This window comes from Taudactylus pleione, unplaced genomic scaffold (assembly GCF_031769625.1).
Source record: "Taudactylus pleione unplaced genomic scaffold, aTauple2 ptg000156l, whole genome shotgun sequence".
Taxonomy (NCBI): Eukaryota; Metazoa; Chordata; class Amphibia; order Anura; family Myobatrachidae; genus Taudactylus; species Taudactylus pleione.
The window spans coordinates 577,751-605,303 of NW_028284558.1; the positions used below are offsets into that span (position 1 = coordinate 577,751).

At 45.0% G+C, this 27,553-nt stretch overlaps 1 protein-coding gene across 3 annotated transcripts in view; it reads left to right on the forward strand.

Annotated features, from left to right (window-relative positions):
- Positions 1–27,553, forward strand: part of TANC1 (tetratricopeptide repeat, ankyrin repeat and coiled-coil containing 1) — a 233,035-nt gene that overhangs the window by 192,300 nt on the left and 13,182 nt on the right. For all 3 annotated transcript variants that reach the window (XM_088474775.1, XM_088474776.1, XM_088474777.1), the window contains exons 19-21: positions 15,179–15,312; positions 19,256–19,379; positions 22,640–22,815. In XM_088474775.1, coding sequence (XP_088330901.1) covers positions 15,179–15,312; positions 19,256–19,379; positions 22,640–22,815 — 434 coding nt within the window. The remainder of the gene's footprint in view (positions 1–15,178; positions 15,313–19,255; positions 19,380–22,639; positions 22,816–27,553) is intronic.

The following is a 27,553-nucleotide window of genomic DNA, read 5'->3' on the forward strand; positions in this document are numbered from 1 at the left end:
GATCCTGACTAAGGAGGAAATTGACGAGGAGGGAGTTGACGGTGTGGTTTGCAGGCGCTTGGATACAACAGGACAACGGGATTTAGGTGTCCCTGGACTGCTTACGGTCTGAGCCAAAGTTTCTGAACTTGACAGTAACTTTTTATGAACGCGCTGCAGGTGCCGTATAAGGGAGGATGTTCCTAGGTGGTTGACGTCCCTACCCCTACTTATTTCACCTTTACATATGGTACATATGGCAAGACAGTTGTTGTCCGGATTTGGATAGAAATATTGCCAGACCAAAGAGGTGGAATGTTTGGTCTTCTGCCCAGGCATGACCGTGATGGGCTTTTTCATCCCACGGACAACAACTGTCTCCCCCGGAGCCTGATTTAAACAAACCACATCACCATCAGAATCCTCCTCGCCAACTTCCTCCTCAGCGCCAGCTACACCAGTATCCTCATCCTGTTGTACTTCAACAGTGACATCTTCAATTTGCATATCAGCAAGTGGACTGTGGGTGCTCCTTTCAGCACTTGCAGGGGGCGTGCAAATGGTGGAAAGAGCCACCTCTTCCCGTCCAGTGCTGGGAAGGTCAGGCATCGCAACCACCACCACACTTGGACTCTCCTTGGGGATTTGTGATATCTTCTTAGAAAGCACAGTTCTTCGCTGTGCTTTTGCCAGCTTAACTCTTTTGATTTTTTTAGTGGGAGGAGTGCTTCCATCGTCATGTGAAGCTGAACCACTAGTCATGAACATACTAGGGATCGACCTTAGCCGTTCCTTGCCACTCCGTGTCGTAAATGGCATATTGGCAAGTTTACGTTTCTCTTCAGCTGATTTAAATGTCTTTTTCAAGGTCATTTTCCTGAACTTTGCCATTTGGGATTGTATGTGCCCTCTACTATGACATTGGGCATCGGCCTTGGCAGACGACGTTGATGGCATGTTATCGTCTATGTCATGACTAGTGGCAGCAGCTTCAGCACTAGGAGGAAGTGGTTCTTGATCTTTCTCTATTTTATTTTTATCGGAGAAAGTTTGGTCCTCCATTTATGTTATATCGATTTGATATATACGTGCGGCTAAACACAGAAAATAATTTTTTTTTTGGTTTGGACTGGAGTGTACTTTGTGGGTTACAGCACCCTTTAACGGTCAAGCCAGCCGGCCCTTTACTTATGACACAGGCGCACTCTTGGCACTACTTTGTTGATGCACGTGCGGCTACTGCGCACACAATTCACAAACACAGAAAATAATTTTTTTTTGGTTTGGACTGGAGTGTACTTTGGGGGTTACAGCACCCTTTAACGGTCAAGCCAGCCGGCCCTTTACTTATGACACAGGCGCACGCTTGGCACTACTTTGTTGATGCACGTGCGGCTACTGCGCACACAATTCACAAACACAGAAAATAATTTTTTTTTGGTTTGGACTGGAGTGTACTTTCGGGGGTTACAGCACCCTTTAACGGTCAAGCCAGCCGGCCCTTTACTTATGACACAGGCGCACGTTTGGCACTACTTTGTTGATGCACGTGCGGCTACTGCGCACACAATTCACAAACACAGAAAATAATTTTTTTTTTGGTTTGGACTGGAGTGTACTTTCGGGGGTTACAGCACCCTTAACGGTCAAGCCAGCCGGCCCTTTACTTATGACACAGGCGCACGCTTGGCACTACTTTGTTGATGCACGTGCGGCTACTGCGCACACAATTCACAAACACAGAAAATAATTTTTTTTTTGGTTTGGACTGGAGTGTACTTTCGGGGGTTACAGCACCCTTAACGGTCAAGCCAGCCGGCCCTTTACTTATGACACAGGCGCACGCTTGGCACTACTTTGTTGATGCACGTGCGGCTACTGCGCACACAATTCACAAACACAGAAAATAATTTTTTTTTTGGTTTGGACTGGAGTGTACTTTCGGGGGTTACAGCACCCTTAACGGTCAAGCCAGCCGGCCCTTTACTTATGACACAGGCGCACGCTTGGCACTACTTTGTTGATGCACGTGCGGCTACTGCGCACACAATTCACAAACACAGAAAATAATTTTTTTTTGGTTTGGACTGGAGTGTACTTTCGGGGGTTACAGCACCCTTTAACGGTCAAGCCAGCCGGCCCTTTACTTATGACACAGGCGCACGCTTGGCACTACTTTGTTGATGCACGTGCGGCTACTGCGCACACAATTCACAAACACAGAAAATATATTATTTTTTTAGCACTTGGGGGGAGCACCCCTGATGGACAGAGCACCCCCTGGACAACACTACAGCACCCCTTTAGGACTGGGACACTGCACAGGACTTTGGAGTGGACACAGCCCCTATGGAGAACTGACTGCACAACACAGTCCAGCCAGCCCCTATGGACTTTGAAGTAGTGGACACAGCCCCTATTAACAACAGCAGCACAGCACAACACAGCCAGCCCCTATGGACTTTGAAGTAGTGGACAACAGCAGCACTACACTACACTACACTACACAGCACTAACTCCCACCCTCCCTCTTCACTGTCCACAGCCGAGTGAGAAAATGGCGCCGACGCGGGTACCTTATATAGGATCCAAAACCCGCGAGACTCGGAAGGCGGGATGATGACGTTTTGCCTCGATGTCAGATCCGAGTCAGGCGGGAAAAGTCGAGCCTGACTCGGATCGGACTCGGATCGGGGGGGCTCGGGGGGGTTCGGATTTCAGAAATCCGAACCCGCTCACCCCTAATATATATATATATATATATATATATATATATATATATAATATTAGCCTTTTTTTTTTCCTAAGGTAAGGAAAAAAGAGGCAGTGCTCCCGGTTGTAAGATTCAAAAGCGGGTGTTTAAATAAATAATGGCATGAATACAGATAATCAACCTTTCAAGGCTCTACAGCTTTTTCATCAGGACTGTACATGCATGTAATAGCTGTCCTTTGCGATAGAGGGTCTATGACCCAGAAGTCTCTCTGTCATCTTTCTGCGCATGTGCAGAAGGACACGAGCGCCGCAGGGGGTGCTGGGAGGGATCAGATTTGATCACTCCCAGGGAGGAGTCGGAGTAGAAGCCCAAAGGCTTTTATTGGGCAACACCATCTGAAGATGGCGTTGCCCACCGCATTCCTTGGCTTGGTGCATATGCGTTGAGCAGACAAACCTCCGAAAACGTCATTGTCAGAGGTTTGACTGCAAAAACCGCATTGCTGCATTCCCCCCTTTATGTATAAACAGAGTTCCAATGCTTTCTGTATTGCATTGCATGGATTAATGCTTAAATCTGACAGTTATACTGGTGTTTTGGCCTGCAGCCATTGTCAGCTGATGTTTTGAGGTCTTTATCTATGTATTAGCAACTCATTAGGAACCAAAGACATCACCTAGATGAGCAACACTGAGTTTTGGTTTACATAAAACGTCTGCCTGTGCCGTATGTCTGAATGATGTCACTGGTTCCTAATCTATAGGCTGCACACTTATCCATATTGATTGAGGCCACAAAATGGCTGGTTCCGATATCTGCAGGTGACAGGTGTGCTTTAAACCACAGCAAGCCTTAAAGATTATATTTTATTTCCTTTGCACATGTTTCTCCCATCAAACAAGCTTTAACAAAGGAAATATGCTATGTGAACCAGGTTATCCTTTGACTTTGTCCTTTTAATAATCTGTGCTGGCAAAACATTGCTTTTCCCATGCCCCACCTTGGTCATGAGCCTCGTGCTGAATGAACTATAGCATCAGCTGGCTCCTCCCTGTTGAAACATGATGGGACAAGATGTTAAAACACTGTCTACACCCTGCAAAGTGCATTTATGGAGCAGGTTAGCATTTGCCTTTATGTGAGGGAAAAAAAGCGACTCTACTTAAAATAATAATAATTAAAGGATATCAACAGTATTATCCCACAACCTCTCCAAACACACACATACACTGGACTCTGCGTGTGTACGGATGTGTCCTCATACACTATTGCAGTCGCACCACACGGCTCTTCTCGGTGTGCCAGGGGCCCGTGTGACTCTGCTTGCACCAAGCATCTTTTTCACTCGAAAACTCTTCTGATTTGCAAATGGATGCGACAAACAGCTTCACGAGACTGCATTGATTCATTTGATATGTGTCACTTGTATATCTGTGTGCCGAGTCACAAGGGACTTAGCGGCTCGCTCACCCCGCATGGCGTATTATTGCTAGGTGTATGAGGACACGTGTGTGTGTGTGTGTATGATGAGTCAGACGTGTCTCAAGGTACATTCGACTCAATAAGACAAGTATTTCTAAAGCAGGGTACACACTTAACGATGTGTACCCGTGCGCGATACCCAGCACATACACACTTGCCGGGACCGACACCGGGGGCCATGATGCATTTGACAGCATGACCCCTGCTGACTATATCACCCAGCGGAACTGCATGCAGTTCCGACGGACGATGTGGCTGACGACGCGAGGGAGCACGCAGCAACGGCGGCACAGCGGGTACACACTGGCCAATGTGCCCAACATATCATCTAGTGTACCCGGTTTAAGTCATGTACAAATACTTATGCCAATTGATGGTGTAAATATGTTGCACATTACTTTATTTATATGCAATATAATGATATGAACTTTTATAACCCCAAGAAAGATGAGTGTGTTGACAGTGCTATTGGTAAATCTGCAAAACTCACATTTTACATTTAAAATGTAATTAAATATAAACACCTATCTGTTGTTTACTGCTTTATACATGTAATGTAAATCTTCTTTGTCCAAATGGAAATGACATAATATAGCTGCGATACTAGTGACTGAAGAACTATAATCTAAACCAGTGGTTCTCAATCTCCACCCTCAAGTGTATCCTCAGTGATATCTCTCACTGGTAGCAGATTGGATATTTACTGACCCAGCAAAATAGATGAATTCACCTGTGCATGATTAAAGACATCCAGAAAACATGACCAATTGGTGGTACTTGAGGGCTGGAGTTGAGAACACCTGATCTAGAGGGATTCGAACAACCAGCCAGAAGCTGCTAGATGGTGGTGCTATTGTTGTTCTCATCATCAACACCACATATCTGTACACCAAGTACCTGCAAAAGAGAGGCCTCCTAAGAAGCGTATCTGGGGATACATCCAGGTCTTATCAGATTGCATCTCCGAGGGTTGTGCTGTTACACAATGCTTGCCTGCCCCTATTGCACTTCTCCAAGAGTACGGGGACACAAGGTGAAGATAGGATAGATACAAAACACATTTTGGTACGCACTATAGAAATGTCTACTCTTACGTCCTTACATGTTTGTACATCCATCTTTAAATAAGGCCTTTTATGAAGATGCTGGTTTAATGAAACCACTAATTTTATAAAAGGGCATCACTGGACATGAGCCCCTACTGCTCAATCTGAAAAGAGATTGTTTATCCAAAAAAAGGGTCTACAGCTTCAGGTCTGCTGACCATGACTGGAACAATTATTTAAATACTTGTGATTTTGATGTGAGTGAAAAAATTTAGTTTTTAAAATTTACACATTACTCGATTATGGCAGAGGCAGCCATTTTGTTAATTGAATTCATGCAATTGAGGCCAATCAATACATTAGGAACCAATACCTCAGTAATGCCGCTGGTTCCTGGCAAATTGATAGATGCCATTCTCATGAATATTGTCACATCCTGCAAAATGGCTGCCTGCATTCTGTGCAGTCATCTGGTACATTATAAATTCTTTAGTAGCAGGGATATTAGTGTATTACCATTTATATATTCCTTCATCATTCTGAGAGGTAATGAAGCAGATTATAGAAACATCTGTGTTTGTAATGCCTAAGAATGCGGCCGTATCGAGTATGTATCTGTTATAGAAGAAAGCTTTAATCATGGGAACTATGAGCAATGCCGTCTAAAAAAGCAAATGCGCATTTAAAATCCATTTGACCTTAGTTTATATAATCATGTACATTCTTTGATCATTTATCTTCAGTTCAGTAGATTGGTTACACATGTCTCATGTTTGGCTTTTCTCTACTTTATTACTGAGAAAGTAATGTCATGGTCTGGGCTGTTGTGTGTGTTGGTTTAAGTTCATTGTGTTGTAAAACATCTGGGTCTGAAAATTGAAGGGATTATAGTTCATGTCGAAAGAACCAGGGTAACCAAACGGGCAAATTATATAGATTCACTAACGAATACTTCACGAAGTGTGTAAAGCTGGGTACACACTTAGGGGTCTATTTACTAAGCAGTGTTAGGAGAAGTGAAAAGTGAGAAGGTGCCAGCCAATCAGCTCCTAACTGCCATCTCACAGGCTGTGTTTGAAAAATGACAGTTGGGAGCTGATTGGCTGGCACCTTATGACTCTTCACTTTTCATTTCTCCTAACACTGCTTAGTAAATAGACCCCTTAGCGATGTGTATCCAGCGCCGATGTCTCCTCTGGCGGGGTGCCCGGCGTGTATGCATGTGGAACAATGGAAGCACAAGGCGGGGGGGGGGGGTGCATGCTGCATTCGCAGCATGTCCCCCGCTGACAATATCGCAGGTCCGACTGGCGATGCCGCGTGGGAGCGCGCATAGTCAGCAACATAGTTGGGTACACACTGCCCGATATGTTGTCCTATCCACCGGATCGCACCACATATCGTCTAGTATGTGCTAAATATTTCAACTAGGCCTAAAAGTAAATTTTACTGACCATGTTAATATAAAGAAAATGATGTGATCGGTTGCCAAAGAGGCTGGCCCGAAGTCCGTCAGTCCTTCTAGCAAAGTTCATATCTTCTCCGTCATAGCAGTCAGCTGGTGACCCCAGGTGATTTAGATTTTAGATTGTAAGAGATTTGGGCTAGTCCTCCCCTTCCTTGTAATGTTCAATGCTTTTTTTATGTACTTACTGTTTTATGTGCTGTATGCGCCTTGTAATGCTAAATTAATCATGTAGAAGGGTCACAAATTATGATGTACATGGGTCACAAATTAAAGTAATGGATTCTGACATTTTGTAACAGACAATGGGTAACATTAGATAGTATCGCAAGATTAGTAGGTCCCCTTTCGGGTATGATTGACCGACTACATCAGTTTAAATAGTGCAATTTGCATGATTTCACTCTGCACCGAGTGAATCCGGCCACGTTTTATGCTCACCTATCTTCTGTGGCTGCTTGAGCCAGATACAGGGAGTGATTTCCAATCTATTTTTAAAGGGATGCGGTCAATATCTCCACCCATTTATAAATCAACATGTGTATCCAGCATTAGGTTAGAAATATAGTATGTAGGTGTACAGTTATGACTTGGACAAGATATACATTTTAAGCTTGATAGGAGTTTAGATTTTGGGCAGGAGGTATACAGAGGATAGGTACGCCTCCATTTGGAACATGTTGACAAACCCACTTCATAAACACCAGGGTATGGAAAGTGAGCCTGACATGCACTGTATAGTAGTTTAGAGGTTCTCAAGCTCTTCCATTACAGTCCACGTTTTAAGGATATCCTTACCTGAGCACAAGTGACTTAATTAGTATTTCAGTCAATTTGATTTAATGATCTAGACGCAAGCATGGATCTCCTTTAAAACATGGACTGTAATGGCGGATTTTGGGATCCTAATATAATTTCTTAACCTACTCACTGCACTTGTCATCATCCATCTTCACACTGTGATCTTTACATCCAGCGCGCACACTCCCAGATTTTCAGGAATCCTTTTAATGCATTTAGGAGCTTATTCAGAGGCGGCTGCACGGTCTACGACCGCACGGCGCCTCGATGTTTTGCCACTGCACATGCGCACGAGGGAGCCGGCTCCCTCGTGCGCATGCGTGAGACCCGCTACGACCGACAGCGCTGGTCGTAGCGGGTCTCTTTCCAAAGGGGGCGAGCTGTCGATGTTGATTGACAGCTCGCCCGTTTGGAAGGCGGGCCGGGGGGGTGGCAGCCCAAACGGAGGCGTTCCTATGGGAACGCCTGCCGTTTGGGGGAGGCCCCACTGACATCACTAGTGATGTCAGTGGAGAGCTTCCGGCTCAGACAGAGCCAGAAGCTCTCCGGGGCTTACGACAAGTGAGACCCTACCCTAGGGTCTCGTCGTAAGCCCCGATGGTCGCGATGGTCTCAGACCATCGTGACCATCACCCGAGCGGTCGTTAGAGCTGTGGGTGTTAACCCATAGCCTAACGACTGCAACAGAGGCGTGCGGTCAGGATGCAAGTGGCCGCCCAGTTTCTGAGCGACCGCTTGCATCCTCCGACCGCCTCTGAATGAGGCCCTTAATCCTTTAAATAAAAATACATGACTGAAACCGGATTAAATAGGTTACATTAAAGTTTCACAAAGATGTTATCCTGGATGAAGAGAATAGAACAAGATTACAAGGGGTGGCAAAGACTTGAAGCGAGAGCTTTTATATTATAATTAGAGGATGGTTTGTATGGTGTTAATCATTGTTTACATTAGACTTATGTCAAGGCTGCTGTGAGCTCGCTGCAAAGACACCTGATCCATCGCAGGCTTCGGGCCTACTCGGGATACCATTATTACCCTCTCCTAATCTTGCTGTCAGAACTCTGCCTTTTTGTTTGGATGACAAAAACATCCCTCTTTTTTTCTTAACAATTTAATTTAACCTTCCTCTCATGTTTGTTAGATCGAAATAAAAGATCTGTCAGATTAATGGCTTTTCCCCTCTCTGTTGCTGTTCTGTATCTATATATACACCAGCGTTTCACTAGTGGAGTGTTTTAGATGATTTGCTGAAATTATTATTAGTGGTATATTTGGTTTATTTTCAGTGCTTAAAGAAATCTAACCCTATGCGGTCTGTAAAAAGCAGAGTTTTCCTGGCAGAGGAAGGGTTAGTGGGGAATACGCCTGCCAAGAGGGTTAGTATCAGATAAGAGTTAATTCTCAGCACAAAAATAGCCGGAATTCCTGAGCATAGCTTTGCCATGATACTGTTTATTTAAGAACACTGTGGGTTAGCCAGTTTCCGAATATGGTAAACTGGATTCAGGGTGTAACTCACAGGCTGCCGCCATCATCCATGGTAAACAACAGGCCATAATTATCCGGAACATTCTTTTTGCTTTTATTGTGTCTTCTCCCCCATCCTATTACTGGGGTTTCCTGCATTCTGTGGAACCAGGGTCAGACCCTTGTTTGTTTTCTCCTCACATCTGATGGATTTAATACAGCCTCATATTCCTATCTCTTGCATCTAGTCTAATGGGGGTTTTAATGAGCAAGCTGCTGTACATTCATTTACTGTAAATGCCAGTCTGTATTTCTTGGCTTAATAAATACCTGAAGTAATTTAAGTGTTTATATTTCTCTAAATCACCAAAGCCATCTCTCGGCTAAACGCTGTAAAGCAAGGGACAGCTGCATGGAATGGGGATGGACAGTGTTTGCTGCGCAGAGATGCACAAAGCTTTAAAGATCTGTGCTATTGGCTCACAGTCACCTACAGATGTGTCCTATTTTGTACTGTGTCTCCAGGACTTGGATCGTGGAAGAATTAACAAAGGTGTATACCTAAATATCTGGGACCATTGGTCTTCAGTCAATTCCCCCGTTAATTCTTTTTGCCAGGCCCCTACATAAGGAGGCAAGGCATTGGTCAAATCTGCTCGACACTGCTGGGATAACAGAGAGGCGAGATGCCTAGGTGAGGCTTCTGCTAAACAGAGGGATTCAAATTTAGTTGAGGTCCAACGAGGACTCACACCAGTGAGAGAGAGAACATAGCGTCGGAGCTGAAGATAGGCCCAGAATGAATGGGGTGGGAGGTGGTAAATCTGCTGAAGAACCCTGAAGGTAAGTATACGTCCCATTTATAATCTGTACGGGCGCGTGTTGGCAGCTTGAAAATGGTAGGGATCGGAGAGGAACGGGTTGGAGGTAAACTTCATCATATGGGTAATTTGTAGCTGGAGGGATATAAATATACACCATGGATAGATTTCAACTTTAGTTTTCAAAAAAACTAAACCTACTATGTTGCAGAGTTGCTAATATTGCTAACAATGGGAACTGTAAATTATAGGTTGTTTCTATACGGCTGTGATTTTTCTGTGTTTGAGACCTTTCCTTCCTATGGCCTTGTTGATCTGCCCATGTAATGTCACTTGAGTGGCAGGGCTTATTTCACCGCTGGCACTGCAAATTAAAGTGATACCATGTGGTTGGGCTGAAATCACAGGAATAGAAGGGCAGGCATGCACTAATATTCCAACATACAGACCATCCGACCGCAACGATGCATTGGTTAGCAATCTGCAAATCATACCGTAGCACAAAATGCTTCAGCCTTTTCTTTTTTTGCTTTATATTTTAATATTCACACTTTTTTTTAGACTGTTCAGTACTGGTATGAAATGAAAGGCTCGGGCTCTGCTAATCTGTAAACTAATAAATTATCTGAAGTCAGACACATTAACGAGTCAATTGTCGCTGGCCTACACTTTAACATTCATCTAGCTGCACAATTCTGTACTCGTACTTGGCACAACTAATGCTCTTGTAATACAGCCAAGTGCTAGATAAATGGCTTCTTATTGCATTGTAATAATTTGCTTAAGAACGGTGCAAGGCGAATTTTGGCCTCGTTGAAAGAGGTTATTGAAAAAAGGCTCCCAGCTGTACAATCTCCATGAAATTTATTGAAAGGAAATAAACTGAGAGCACAGTACTATTCTGTGTAGGTTAAGTTTGCTGTTTGCTTTGTTTTCCACCTTTATACACAAGTCAGATAAGAAAATGGTTTTATACCCTCATGTAGTCCTTTTTATACACCACATTACCTGTGCTTGGTTAGCGCATGTCACTAGCGCACGCAGGGGGGGGGGTTTCTGGGTACCCAGAAACACCCCCTGACAGACTAGAGAGCAGGCACTACCATCTTAAGCCCCGCCCACTCGCAGGAAAATGCCACGATTCGCGGGCCAATCAGAGGAGGCGGAGCCAATATGACATGATTCCATTAGAATCTCTTCATTTGGGGAAGCACACATCTTTCGTGACGGCCGACACCACTTAGCTTTCTCAAACTGCCGGGACAACGCGTCCGCATTTCTGTGTCAACTACTTGGCTGGTACTTCATTTCACCCTTCTCAGGCATATATCCTTTATTTTCCCTGAATGTGGCACGCTCTGACAAAGGGACATATAGTCTTTGTTTCTTACGGATGCTGGGTTGTACTTTTCCCCGCCACTTCGTGGACAACGTATCCCTCCAAGAGCCATTGCGACATCCGAGCGGCAAGAAGTACAGGGACCGGACTTTCTTCTTGCTGGATAGCTTGTCGCTGTGCCTCAGGAATACGATAAGGTCGTTGCTTTACGCCCACTCCTCCAGATGTAATTATCTTGTGCTTTATGAAGGCAGTGCGCCCCTGGCAAGGAAAAAAATACATCCTGCTCATCCGCTCCTTTTCTCTGTTTTGCTGACAAGGTGTCCACCAACGGAACTTCTATAGGGCCAAGCGAACTAGAGTGGCCCCCAGGAACCTGAGGGATGGTGGTTTCAAGCACATCAATGGCAACATATATTTTGGGTATAACATCTCTGCCAATATTTTTGTCTGGCCGTAACCAGGCAAATTGTTGCGGATTTCTTTCCTCAGACATTAATTGCGCAGAGGTTCTCTCTCCAAAGGGGTCCGGCCGTGCTTTTCCACCCTTCTCCCTTTTCAGAGGTAGGGTCTTGGAGACTTTATATTGACGTGGTCTCTGTTGTTCCTTTAAGAGCTCAACAAATCCTGGGAAATTGCGTCCCAATATGATAGGATAAGGGAAGCTTAGGACCAACCATGGCGACCACCTCATAAGCGCGCCCCTTTATGGTGAGGCTCACTCGCACTCTGGAAAAGTTTTCTGTTGATCCATGAACGCAAAGTACTTCAACTAACCGTGGCACCTTTTCCACTGGCCTGGGCAGGACAGCCTCTGAGATCAGGGTTAGCTCACTCCCTGAGCCTATAATAGCTGGGAGTTCTCAGCCATTCAGTAACAGTTTCCCACATTAACTGGGGTCTGAAATCCAGGGGTACATAGCACCCATATTAGCAACCCCACACTCCATAGGGTCTGTTTTCTGGGACAGTCTTGTCAGATGACCTGGCTGTCTGCACTCATAGCAAATGACCCTGGCATCTCCAGTGACGTTTCCTTGAGGAGGGGTGACAGTTGTGGTCACAAGCCAATGGGGTGCCATCTTAACAGGTCGCTCATTCCCTGATTTCTTTTCTGGCATCTTTGTCATATTTCCTGCGGTCTCATACAGCTCCAATACTGTAATTAATTCCTCTGAATTCTGAGGATCAGCATGTGTGACCCAGGGCTGCATATTCTTCCCCAGGGTTCTTATACACTAGTCAATAACCACCGTCTTTACAATCAGAGCGGCAGTGCGGTCTTCTGGCTGGAGCCAACTCTGCTCCTGTCTGGTGAGTTCTGCAACCTGCTTCCGATTAGGGACCCCTGCTATTAGGGCCCATTCGTGGAAGCTCTTTGCTTTCCCAGAAGAAGTGAGACTTGGCCGAGCTAGAATGGAACTTTTGACTAGGTTATATTTCTCTGCATCAGCAGAGGACAAATCAGCATAGGCTTTCTGAGCTTTACCAGTGAGATAGGGGGCAAGTCTATCAGCCCAAGTATCTGCTGGTCATTTTAAATGCTGTGCCACCTTCTCAAATATCAGCAAATATGCCTCTGGGTCATCTGAGGCAGACATTTTCTTCAGATGCCCAGCACTTGTTGTGCCCATTGACTGGGTCACTACCTGTAACATTTGTTCCTCTGTCTTTTGGTGAGAGGCCAACAAATTTACCCATGTGCGTAAAAATTCCTCCATTTTTAAAGTGGGAGGGATATGTAGAAGTGTAGGTGCTTTTAGATAACAAGCCAGTTTACACAGATACATATATCTCTTTCAGCAAAGCAATTGTAATTCACATTTAAAGGGAAAAAGAAAACACAGCTTTTTTTTTCCCCAGCAATGCAGGGGATAGATAGAACACAGGAAAAAAAACCTGGCTTTTTCTCTTCCAGCACTGCAAATTCTTAATTAGAGCTCAGTATTATGTGTCTTGCTCTTGTTCAGTCAACAGGTGAACTTAATTAGACAGCATACTAGCTGGTGAAGATACTAATCGGCATTTGTTATATCTCAAGCACCTTCGTAAAAACAAAGCAAAGTAATTTTTTTTTTCTCAGTACACCAGCATTTGCACAATAAGTTACACAATGTCCTTAATATACAGTAACATCTGTTTTTCTGGTTCGCCAACCATACTCCCGTATACCAAACATTTTGCCTTGTCAGTTCCTTTGCTACGCTATAGGCGTCTAGCTATTGCGCTGCGACACGGCAGTGCAGAGGTCCCTGTATGAGCCACCACATGTAACACGGGGTATTGAAATGAGGACTCCAGAGAGACAGGTACTTGGTAAAGCAGTGTCTTTTTAATGGTAAAAGACACTTCACCTTAGCATACGTGAGGTTAGGCCTGGGCACACACAGGCACATAACAGAAAATAAGCAAACAACATAAAGTAAATGTCTCAGCTAATGTCTGTGGATCCTATAGGTCCTGGCACCCTAATGCTAACCCCCACCTCCAGCCTATCGCCTGGCTAGCTTATTCAGCATCAGGAGCTCTCTGTGCTCCAGTGATTAGTTTCTGCTGGGCATGTGCAGCTGGGAAAACATGGAGTTCCATATTCTATTGCAGCTGTAGAATGTGCAGGTCTTATTTTCCTCTCCCACTGTGACAACCTGGAATTCCACACCTCCACTGCTAATGCAGAACGCACAGGCTTCACTCCAACCTCCCTTGGAGAGAGCTGATCCCACAGAAATGCGGGCAATACAGGTGAGAAACAACCCCTCTCACCACAATTTGTGTGTGGAAACCCCCCTTTAAAAATCCTGAATTTTCCCATGCATGTGTGAAGGCCAGTGTAAGCTTGCGGATGAGACTTTGTAACCTTTTTCTGTCAGTCGTTATCAGTCTCGTTATAGTACTTTATTGTTCACGATTATTGAACGCAACAGAATATGCTGGCACTATATAAAACATTTTTAAGTAAATAATAAAAATTGAAGAATCATTGCTGGCTATGCAGAGTATGATGCAGGGGCATATTAATAGAGGAGGGGGCCCATGTGTAGTCTCCGTCTGGGGTCCCCTCCTCTCTACCCGGCGGCCAGCAGCACACTGAGGCGGGCAGTAGACTCTGGGCACTAGTCAGTGCCAGAGTCTACTGAGCATGTGCAGGTCGCTGGGGAAATGGCGCAGCAGCCATTTTCTCGGTGATTCCCGTACTCCGCATGCGCACACCACCGGTAAAATGGCCACGGCAGCCATTTTCTAGGAGTTTTATACAGCGGACCACTGAGAGGTAAGTATTGAATAAATGGGTGCAGGGTCTGCGATGTAGGCACCCATTGTAGATGCACCCCTGATTTGGATGGTCAGTGTACACGTATGTTTATGAAAATTAATAAAAGACCAATAATAGCACATTGTCATGCATGCTGCCATAACACTGTTGATTAGCCATGCGTCCTAAAACCTGAGTACACAGACCATCTGTTGTTGCCAAGGTATTGCATAGATGAGTCTGAGTCAGGACACATGCCCATGTTGGCGTAGGACTCCGATTGCTGGTATGGAGCGGAACCGCGTCTGCATTACTTGCGTCTCAATATCAGGCCCATGTGCGTTTAAAAAAAAAAACCTAGCCACCTCCTAGTTTCATGTCACATACACATTTGTGCGAGTGAATCACAGCCTTCCAGACAGAATTGTATTCATTTCTACTTGTAATCATTTTAAATGGAACAAATTGTGCCCTTTTATTTAGAGCAAGGGCATTGGTAGGTTAATATTTCATAGAGCCGACACATTCCCGGTTTTTGACATCCTGCGAGTCCCATTATATAAACTACACAGAGCAGTAGGCTCGATATTATAGCCTCCGGGCTCCCGTAATCTTGAAACATGCCAAGATGTCCTGGGAGAATGAGATCTACATTCAGTATAATTTATTTTTGTGTTGCTCGAATGAATATTTCAATAACGTCTATTAGCCATGCTTTATAATGCTAACTACTGGTGTCTGTTGTTCTGTACGTATATGGAAGTGTTATTAGATGTACCTATAACAATCTGCTTTTTGTGGTTCAGCTCTCACAGCGGCAGCCGGCCGGGGGAAGCAGGATGTTTGCGAGTTACTTCTCGACCATGGAGCGATCTTGTCACGTGTTAACAGACGTGGCATCTCCCCACTCTTCTGCGCTGTGCGCCAAGGATACTGGCAGGTACAGTAATGGAGAATATACAGTACATTATGCTTTTTCTCTAGAATGGGTAACCCTGCTACCAGTCTGTAGACAATGTACTGCTATTTATTGTAACCAATCAAATGTTTGCTTTCACTTTCCAAACCTTTTAAAGGACACTAAAAACAAATGTTTTCATTGGCTGCTATTGACAGTACCTCATATACTACATAGTTACCTGTAGAACAAGTTTCATAAATGCCCACAACTGTTTGTTTTTATAATGTGCTGAATTATTTATTTTTCAGTTATAGGTTCCTTAGCACAATGAGCTTATGATCTACTTTTGGGGCTTGGGACACCCGGGGGTATATTTATTGAAGTGGAGATGTTGCCCATAGCAACCAATCAGATTCTAGGTATTTATCTTCTAAAAGGTGTTAGATAAATAGCTAGAATCTGATTTTATAAATCCACACTTTGGTAAATAATATGAAGCTCTGGAAAGTGATAAAGTGGAGAGTGATAAATGACCAACCAATCAGCTCCCAACTGTCATGTTTCAAACACAGCCTGTAACATGACAGTTGGGAGCTGAGTGGCTGGTCATTTATCACTCTCCAGTTTATCACTTTTCAGAGCTTAGTACATCTCCCCAAGTGTCTTTAGCCAGCTATATATGGGCAGATGTAATTGTTCTGTCTGATACCCAAACACCCAGCAGCTTAAGAGGTCTATTGTTAGGAGACAGAGTGAAAAGTGAGAAGGTGCCAGCCAATCAGCTCCCAACTGTCATCTCACAGGCTGTGTTTGAAAAATGACAGTTGGGAGCTGATTGGCTGGCACCTTATCACTTTCTTATTACTTTTCACTCTGTCTCCTAACAGTGCTTAGTAAATAGACCTCCAAGTACCTATGTAGTGGGTCACAAAGAACAGATTCTGTAGTTTGACAGCAAGGCCAGGGAAGTGATCCGTGCTGTGATCTTCCAATCAGATTTATTACCATGGTCCAAAAAATGTGATAGAATCATGTAGACACAAGAAACTGCAGGATGAGACTAGGCATATCTTTGCAAATATATGCAACAAAGATCTCTGGATATCTATTATCACATAGTACTCAAATCTTATTGCTGGTCTTTTGCTGTGTTGCTGGGAGGATATTTTATTTTTTTCTAGGCCAAATAAAAACATCCCAAATAATGCTGTGGTATTATTATAGTCTTAAGATGATCCACATGTTCTACATTATCCAAACCATATTAATAGAAAAAGTGAAAGACCTGAAGTTACAGTCTGCAGTTTCTGTAACACGGGCAGAACTAATGTATTCAGGTTTCCTGAAAGCTCCTCTAAAAAGTGGTTAAATAATATTTAGCACAAGAGGGCTCTGAAAGGCCTGTATTTGTCCCTGGAAGACGCTGCCATACAAATTCTAATGGGATAGTCTGGGCCTTTGTGCCTTTGCAGAGTCCCCTCTGCCATTTCCTTTTTATATTTATCCTCTTATAGTGGAGACAGCTATTCATGACACTTCATACAGCCCCGAGACAATACACAATACCTCCATACAACGCCTACCAGTTTTATAGTGTGAGATGCTGGTCTGGCACCCAGCCAGGTCACAATATCCGTTCACAATGCTGTAAGGAACAGCGTTTAACATTGCAATCTCACACAGTACAAACACATATTCCAATATCCTTTTACTATATATATATATATATATCATCACAACAAATGCCGTCAAATGATTACAAATCACAACTATTGCAGCTATTTTTCCAGGATTTAGTTGATGTACTGCAGTATTCTCTCTCTGGTGTGGTTCATAGAATAGTACATCGTGCTCCCACAGACTTTATCAGCAAAAATGTTTACTTTTATCACCAACATTCCCTCGCAATATTGCATTTTATTACACGTCAAGAGCCCTACATTCTCCACGAGTTGCTGATATGAGAAGATCCTCATATTTAGGGAAATGTTATCTACATTAACTGTTGGAACTGTCCACTATAGAACACGAGTTATGGCACAAGTGGGCAGAGCCTGTGTTTTAAGTACAGACACAACAGTGTGCGTCCTTTGTGTTAAGGTTTTTAATAGAAAAGGATTTATAATGGAAATATTGTGTAAGGTAAATATATGAATGTATATACATCTTACACACTTGTTATCTAGAGGTGCATCTGAGATCCATCACTACCTTATGTTCGAATTCTCAGGTTGTCTGGAGGAATATTCAGAGGATTAACTACATGTACAGCAAATATTTGGTTTATAAACATTGTATAGCTACAGTATGAGACTAACCGAGGCAGCTATTTGCAGGGTTTGTGATCAGTAAAAAGGTGAATATATATATATATATATATATATATATATATATATATATATATATATATATATATACACACACACACACACTAGGGATGTGCGCCGGACCATTTTTGCCGGATTTGGTTCTAATTCGTCGTCCGGCTTTGGATTTGCCAAACTGCGGTGACTGGCTTTGGATTTGGATTTTTTTACAAAAATTGACAAAAAAAGCTAAAATCACATAAATTGGTCTTTTTTTTCTTCCTAGAGTATTATTAACCTCAATAACATTAATTTCCAGTCAATTTAGACCATATCACAGCTTATAATATTGTTTTCAACATTATTGGCCAAAGGTTGCAGTGAGCTGACTGGTTACTAAGCGACAAAGCAGCGGCACAACGACACAGACACCACAGTATAAAGCACATCTATGACACATTGCCACACAGCAGTGGCAGAAATGAAAAGTAGTGCACCCACCCAGTGGGGTACGGCCAGCAGAGTCACAGTACTTGTTTACAAAGTGGGCTACGGCCCTAGGAGTCACAGTGCACAATCTTATTCGCATTACACCGCACATAGGGCCTGATTCACATTACACCATAAAGTAGTGTCTCTTATTTATGTTACGACACACAGTAGTGCCCCTTTTACACAATGCCCACAGTAGTGACCCTTTTACACAATGCCCACAATAGCGGTGTCCCTTACACAATGTCCCCCAGCAGTGGTGCCCCCTATGCAGTTCCCTTAGTAGTAGGGTCCACTATGCAGTGCCCCCAGTAGTATGCCCCCCATTAGCAGGCCCCCCCAGTAGTATGCCCCCCATTAGCATGCCACCCAGTAGTATGCCCCCCATTAGCAGGTCCCCCCAGTAGTATGCCCCCCATTAGCATGCCACCCAGTAGTATGCCCCCCCCAGTAGTAGGCTGCCCCAGTAGCAGGCCCCCCCCAGTAGTAGGCTGCCCCTGTAGTATGGCCCCACCCTGTAGTATGGCCCCCCTGTAGTAGGCTGCCCCAGTAGCAGCCCCCCCCCCCAGTAGTAGTAAGCCCCCCCAGTAGTATGCCCCCCCCCAGTAGCGGGCCCCTCAGTAGTATGGCCCCCCCAGTAGCAGACCCCCCCCCCAAGTAGTATAGCCCCCCAGTAGCAGGCCCCTCTGTAGTATGCCCCCCCCCCAGTAGCAGACCCCCTCCCCACAGAATCCGAACCGCTCATCTCTAATATATACTGTCTGTTACAATTATAAATATAAAACACGAGTCTTATTGGTCCTGCCCGTGAACTTTCACACTTGATTCCATTTTAATAAGTAATATAATTATGACATTTCATTCTGAAGACCTGTAGACATGAGAGCAGCAGAGTGACTGCTACCAGTATGATGCCTAGAATATTATCTCAGCCCTGTATTTATGACTGCTGCTCTAGTTATTCCTTGTGGAGCCTAGTGATCTATATTTAGAATTGTACCTCAGTTTGTTGCTTCTCAAGGGGATAGTTGCATCACAAACATATTAAGTGTATAAAACTCCTCCTCAGCCGCTTGCAGCTTGCATGCAAATACCGAGGGGGGAGCAACAGGTAATCTTGAGGTGAAAGAAGATGCTAATGTGGAGCTCTGTCTGATGTGTCATTTGTCCCTCGCTCCCTGCAGGTGGCCAGACTGCTCATGCAGCATGGCTGTGATGTGAATCTGAGTGACAAGCAAGGCAGGACTCCCCTCATGGTCGCTGCGTGCGAGGGGCATTGTGGTACCGTGGAGTTCCTTCTGTCAGAGGGTGAGAAACTATCTCCGCTGTAAAGAAATGTACAATTAAACTACAGTGTTAAATAATTTGCAGAGCTGAAGTCTTGAGTCCTAGATGGATGACGTTAGGATTTCAATTGAAATTTTATTGAGTTTGACACTATTTCATTACATTGATGTGCCTTGTTTTGAATCTATTTGCTTTGTTATAATGTGGATTTAGAATGTTTGTAAACATGTGCAATCCAACAATGGCTCACTGGTGTGATTACCTCCGAAAAAAGATGCTTGGTGGTTGACAGAAGTTTTTTATTATATACAGATGTGTCCTCATCATACAGCACGATATACCTGGCGCATCTGAAACGCTTAGATAGATATAGCGCACCGTCTTTTGTTTTTTCTCTTTAGATTTTGCATCTTTTGCAGATGCAGCGAAACATCACTCAGTACTACGGACGCTGGGCTGCAACTTTAACCGCACAGGAGTTAGTTCTAAACACGTACAAAGTCGTAGATCATGAAGCACAATGGAACTTGGCGTGATAAAAAACGCGGCCTTTGCATCGCAGCACTTCTTACACATTCAGACTCTGTTGCACACAGATGCACAAGTCGCACATCAAATTGATCAGTGCAATCTAGCAAAGTAGTTTTGTCACTCCCAGTTTTCTGCAAATAAGATGCACGTTTTCAGCGAGAACGACGCAGAGTCACCTGGGATCTGATGTGCCGAGAGGGGCTATTTGGTGCGACTGAAGCCACAGGGTATAAGGACACATCTGTACAAAAGCAGCTGCAACAGTGTCACCTTCTGGTAATAAGGAGCTATTGCACTTCATAGAAAGTCATTATGTCAGTGCATACATTTATTTCCAAAACTCACTTCCTAGAACAACAAGTATCTTGTCATTTCCGAAAATGACATTTTAAGAGCATAGTGTGAGTGAAGGGTCAGGCAATGCTACTGCATTCTCCTGAGCTCAGAAGACAGAGGCTTCTTGTGCCTTCAGTCTTCCTGGAGAAAAGCGCTATATAAGAAATAAAATATTATTGCAAGCATGCCTCAGCCCACACATGCGCAGAGTAGCCCGACTCCGAGGAGGCCCCCACTCTGCTTTGGGCCCCTGTAGCGATAGCACATTATGTAGAGGTGGTAGTTCTTCCACTGAAGATCACATTGTTTTCAACTTGTAAAGTGCAGAGCTTTTCATTTCTAATGTGTGCCCAAGTCTGAATAAATAGGTGTATTATCTTCTTATTTCCTAGAAAGCACAATGCTTCTCAGAAAGGAATAAATACATGTGTCCTGGCTCATCTATCCTCAATACGCCACGCAGAGTGACATGCCTGGCGTGAGCGAGCCACTAGAGCCAGGCGGATTTTTTGCCGAAAATGCGTCTAAGTGGCAATGCGATGTGACTAGGATGCACCATCAGACTGTGCTGTTTAGTTTGATATGTGACACTTGTATATCTGTGTGTGACTGAGAAGGTAAACGGAACTTGGTGTGGAAAAAAGCCGCTTCATAGCACTTACCGTATGCGGGGTCAGAGACTGTCGTACACAGATAAGTCACACAATCTGACGCTGAATATACACACAGCTGTTTTCAATGATAAATCCGACTGCTGCTTCAAACGCGGGATAGGTTATACCTTACCTACCAATAATGCCACAAAAGAAAAATATAGAATAATGAAACGCAAGTTTATTCACATACATATATGTAAAACAACATTTCACCAGATCAGCCTACTGGTACCAAAAAAAAAACATATAAAACCTTTAAAAAAATCTAATTGCATGATTTCACTGCTAAAAAACAGTCTCAATGGATTGGATACTTATTCCCTTGTAGTTGTTATCTATATCCACAAGTAAATAAACATAAGATACAAAGGGATGCAGTCAGGAAATGCTGACCGCCGGCTTCCCGGCTGTCAAATCCCGGCAAGGTACTACTGACAGACGTCGAAATCCCGATGCCTGTCATTAGACCTACACGGGGAGCTCGACGCCTGGCATACCGAACGAAGGTAAGCCGGTGGCGGACAGCCGACGAGGGGGACTTAGGGATAGGAAGAGTTAGGTTTAGGCTAGGGGAAGTGAGGGTTAGGGTTAGGCACCCTGAGAGACTTAGGTTTAGGCTGCGGGAATGAGGGTGTTAGGTTTATTCACTTAGAGGGGGTTAGGCACGAGGGAGGTTAGGGTTAGGCACCCCTAAAGGAGGGTTGGGGTGGGGGTTTAAGGTTAGTTAATACTTACCTTTGGAGCTGTCAGGATCTTCACTGGTGCCGGTCTGCCGGTGTCAGGATTTGAACCGATAAAAATGAGTCCATACAGGTTCCACATATCAACTTAATCATCACAGTCTCCTGGTGCATCGCACTGCGACTTAGACACATTTTCGGCAAAAAAGACGGCTTATATGTTAGCAGAGTCTGACGGAACCGGGCGCGCCAAAAGGGGCTGTTTGATGCGACTGCAGCAAAGATACCTGAGGACACATCTGTATGAACTGGCAACTGCAAACAACACATGGCAGCTCACTTGTACTTTAAATATATTTACAAATAAAACAGTTTTAGTGGTCACGATGAACACGTATGTTACATATGATGTTTGGAGATGTCCCCATGTAAATTATTCTTTCACCTAGTGCTCTGTTCCCCTGCAGACGATTCGCTTATTGATAGGATTTTCAGTGCGATATGGAAGTTAACCTATTGTGAGTCTTAAGCAGCGCTTATAGGGAATGTATTTTATAGAGCACCTTATGTGTCTGGTTGCATGGCCCTATTCTTACAGCAGTGGTGTATGAGAATGTTACCCATTAATCAGTGCTTATAGGGAATGTATTTTATAGAGCACCTTATGTGTCTGGTTCCACGGCCCCATTCTTACAGCAGTGGTGTATGAGAATGTTACCCATTAATCAGCGCTTATAGGGAATGTATTTTATAGAGCACCTTATGTGTCTGGTTCCATGGCCCTATTCTTACAGCAGTGGTGTATGAGAATGTTACCCATTAATCAGCGCTTATAGGGAATGTATTTTATAGAGCACCTTATGTGTCTGGTTCCATGGCCCTATTATTACAGCAGTGGTGTATGAGAATGTTACCCATTAATCAGCGCTTATAGGGAATGTATTTTATAGAGCACCTTATGTGTCTGGTTCCATGGCCCTATTATTACAGCAGTGGTGTATGAGAATGTTACCCATTAATCAGCGTTTAAAGGGAAATGTCTGCAATGATAAACAGCGATGTTTCCGCTTCTCTCCAGACGCAGACATTGCAGCGCTGGACAAAGAAGGTTTGACGGCTCTTAGCTGGGCCTGTCTCAAGGGCCACAAAGCTGTTGTCCAGTGCTTAGTAGAAAGAGGCTCTACCATTGACCAGATGGACAGGAATGGCCGTACACCGCTGGACCTGGCTGCATTCTATGGCGATGCTGAAATTGTAAGATGAATCGTTAAATATTTAAATGATACAAATATGCTGAAAGGTTCACTTGATCTATTAACCTTTCAGTACTGTTGAAGCAACCTCCTGACATTATAAACATGGGATTCTGCAATTGAAATTCAGAACTAATCTTCTATTTACATATTGTATAGATGCCAGGAAAAGTGCATTCCTGATGTAAAAGCCCCTTGGCTCTGCACATACAGAGTGTGGTGTGTTTTCCTGATAGGAGTTTATCTCCTCTTGCTGGCTGGTAATGTGGGAGCTGGGGATGTTTAGCAGAAGACTGCATTCCCTGTGTTGACATCGCACATCTACACGTCTTCATACTTGTGGACAATAAGCCCTCCTCCACTTGCGTTTGCACGAATAGATCATAATAATCCCTATAGTCTGTATGTTTAAACTTCCAATGCATTTTTGTCCATCTATTTTTAAAATATTCCATCTGCTCATTGACATTTTACACATCTGTATTGTATTGGTGCAGCAACAGAATTACTGTATGTACTTTTTTTTAATTTTTTTTAGAAACTATAAAAGAAAATACGTTTCAACTTTTTAAATATTTTGAATGTGTTGCTTTCACCAATCTAGTGAAGAGACAAATGTACATTCTTTGATCCTGCTGTACATTGGTAACACGTCTCATAACGTCCCAACAGCCAGAGACAGAATGTAAAGATAACTTCCCAGTTTCATACAGTGGAGGCAGCATAACTAGATATTAGCAGGCCCTATGGCACAGTGCCCCCATGCAACGACTGGAGGAGAAAAAAATACACACAAGGCTTTGATAGGGAATGTGGGGCCCATTGGCATATGAGCCCCTGGGCAGTTGCACCCCCTGTACCTATGTTAATCACACCCTATTATACATGTCCTACAATGTACCTCTTTCTACTTCAGGGTCCATAGGGGGTCCACAGGGTTGACCTTGGGGTATAGGTTGGGAACCAAATCCGGGCACCACGCAGTTAAAGCTTTTAGCTCCCAGGATGCACTGGGTCCACTCTCCCTATAACCCCACCCCCAAGCCAGAGGCACCTCAGTTTAAGTTTGTGCCCGGCCGGAGTCGGGTCACCGTTAGCGCAGGGGGAGCTGATTAGCAGCCCCTAAGCTTATTTTATTTTTTTAGGGACAAAGTTTTTTCCATGGACTTTGGACTCTTCAGAGCGGCAGCGTCGGACTGTCCATAGGACGTCTAAGCTGTCGCTCCGTCACCCCGCTGGCGCTGAGACGCCAGTACAGATCTGGGGATCTCAGCGGGACCCCAGAGTCTGTACTAGCCGGACTCTGTGGGCGCCCAGGACTGCTGCCGGATCCACGGGGAGCAGATAAGGTCGCGGATCACCGCTTGCGGTGATCCGCGCATTTCAAATGCAGTCCTGTGCCTCCGGTCTCAGGGGACAGACCGGAGGCGCCGGCAGTGGCGGCGGGCCCCCCATACCCCGTGTGTCCACTAGACCACCAGGGACTTAACGATCGGTGCAGGGAGCCGGCGTCCCGGGGGTTAATAGCCGGCCAGGGGAGGCAGCCTTCCCTGTTACAGCGGCTCCTCCCCTCAGCTCAGCGCGCCTTTCAGTATCCATAGTCTGGCGTCGCTGAGCTGCTTCCTCCGCGGGCCACGCTTCTTCTGAGGTCTCCAGCGGCCATTTTATCTCTGTGGTGCAGCAGAAATCTCTGGAGATGGCAGTGAGTCCAGTCCCCCTGCGTACCTCACCATCAGGTCAGTGTACACAGCGCTGTAGCCTTCCCAGACACTGAATCTGGGCAGTTGAATGCAGTGTAATAGTGCAGTATATTATATGACATGTTTATGTATATATGTATATATCTGCATTGTATGTGACTTATGCTAGTGCTGACTGTACTTTATTCTCTCACCTGTCAGTGTATATCTATCCCTTTTCTTTATCTGCCCTAATACAGCTGTACTTAGGGTGGTTCTGAGACCTCACATTTATATACTTGTTAATATTTGTGTGGTTTGTCACATACTGTTGCGTGCTGCACGTTGCCATATTTTAGATGGAACTGTGTGTTGCATACGCTGAAAATGGGTCCCTGCAGCTAATTTTTGGCATCAGTCAGGACCAGTATACTGCTGCTTAATATAGTGCGGAGGATTTGACTCATAAAGGGTTCTGTATGTGGCGTCATCTGGTGCTGGCCTCTTTCACGACCCCCTTGGGCGGTTTGTTTTCTCGGGATCCTCTCAATTGCGGATCGCCGGGCGGGCCCCATTGTTGTACCTCACTTGGGGTTACTTCACCATACTGCCCTTTTCATCTCAGGGTATCTCGCAGCTTCTTGCACTCTTCCCCTGTGACACAGACTACCGCTCCCTGCAGGGGTTTTTCGCAGTATATGAATTCCCCCTGGTGCCACAATAGTCTGTCATTCCCCTTGCAGGGATTACCACAACAGCCACCCTGGGTGGATGTCGTTTTCTACGAAACGCTAATTGGCGTGGTTGACGCCCTGTGGTTACTTCCCAGTTGGCTCTGCCGTGAACTGGGTACTGTTCGGGGCTCTTTCCCTCTTACACGGGGGGAAGCCTATTTCAGGTATTATTATCCCTGCTTTAGGGCTGGTAGCAGGTCCATTCTGGTTAGAGTGAATGTTGACCTGCACCTGTATCATACACCCTCAGTATTGCGTGCCTTCGGGTTCCCTGTTGCTGACTAGCGGGTGGATCGCATAGCGGGACTCTGGCTGTTGCCAGATAGGAGGTGTTACAACAGTGTTTGGCCTCCTGTCCCAAATTCCCTGAGGGTCATCACGAGCCCCTCCTGGGGGGGATGGGCGTGTTACTCGTCTGATTACAGACGTTACTACGCCTCCCATTCCTGCGTGGTCGGATTCTTCGGATCCGTAGGTGGTAACTCTGCCTGAAATCAGTATACTTGTTTTCAGGAGTTGTTACCCATCCTACCATGGCTATAGCATGGTTGGTAAATACTATTGCATATTGGGTTGATGCATTTGTAACGTTTTTTCCCCTCCAACACGTCGGGGGTTCAAATGTATTTGGTCGCTCACGTAATATATGCTGTTGTCATAGGTGGAAATGCCTATATTGGATACCAGTCTCCTAACTTTCAGAGTTCCGGCTGCGACTGTATCCTCCGTAATACCCTATGGCTGCGCTCTGGGAATGCAGAGGTGCAGATACCATCTTTAGGGTTGATATTGTTTGGTCCTGACCTTGACAAGATTGTAGTAACATTGGCAGTATTACTAACGACAAGTTTACCGCTTTCAGCTATGCCCACTACAAGGCCTCAGACTAAGTCTGTTAAGTCTTTTTTGTCCTCTGGGTTAGCCTAAAGGTCTGTTTCTTCGTAGACTGTCGGCATCTACAAGGGCCGACATATCCAGTACCGAGCAGGCCTGGACTGCCAGCCGATCCTGCTTCTGAACCTACGGATATCTCTTCAGCCTGACGGGACAGGCCTACAACTGGGAGATACCGATTTTCTCAGTTCGCCCGGTATTAGTGTCAAGTTGCCGCGGCTACGTGGGTAGGAGGGTACGCCCTCTTTACAAGGGCCTTACAGATCCAGAAAGCTATGCAGTTGTTGCGGTAAGCGGAGCTAATTAGGCCATCCCCACTATCTCAGTGAGGGACTGGTTGTTCTGTTTTCTTTCTGGTGCGGTGGCTGAATGGTCCTCTTTGGCCTATTCTCTGTCTCAATTCCCTGAACCAGTTCCTAAAGCTACCTGGGCTCAGGAGGAAATCCCTATGCTCCATCATACGATGTTTGGAACCTGGGGACTTTATGGTATCACTGGATATACAGGACGCGTGCCTACGGGTACTTACAGAGACCTTTCCTCAGCATGGGCTGAGGTTTGCTGTATCACAGCAACACTTACAATTTTTCGGGCTCTGCCTGTTGGGACTGTCCTCAGCCCCACAGGGGTTTACCAGCGTTTTGGATTTTCTGACAGTTCTTCTGTTCAGTATATCCCAATGCTCCTGTACCTGGACGGCCTCCTGCTCTTAGCGGGATCACCGGGGTACTTTACGGCCAGGTCAGGATGACTGTGGCTTCTTCAGGGTGCAGACGTTTAATCGACGGGGAAAAAGTCCTCCCTGCATCCCTCTCTGGGTATTCTTCATCTAGGATCCCTGCTGGATTCTCAGAATCTGAGAATTCTTCTGGCGTAAGACGGAATCTCCTCTCTTCCATTAGGAGTACATGGTTGTCTGCGCAGTCGACAGATGTCTTTACACTCTGGGATGCATGGTGGAATGGGCTCAGTTCCATTCCAGGCCTTTCCATAATTGGCTCATCTCCAGATGGAATGAGTTTTTTCTGTCGGATAACTGTTCAAACGATGATGCTCTCTCCGGAGGCAAGTCGGTCCCTGTCCGGGTGGCTATGGCCATCTCGTCCAGGGTTTTCTTTGCTATGGACAGTGTCTGGATCGAATCCTTTTCAGTGCAGTTGGACGTCTGTCGATTCCACCCTGTCAATTAACTTACTCTGGCATAACTCTTGTTTCCCGGTGAACCTGAAAAGGTTCAGTCCGACAGGGTCAGGACAGTGGCTTCCTTTTTAGCAACACTGTTCGTTGGGTGGCAATGACAGGTATGTCACATATTCGGACATAGTCCGAGGGTCTCCTCCCGACCATCTCGGCAGCGTTCATTTCAGGAGCTCTCCATTGGGAAGCGGGAGTCCTCAGCCGTCACGACGTGCATCCCGGGGACTAGTCTCTT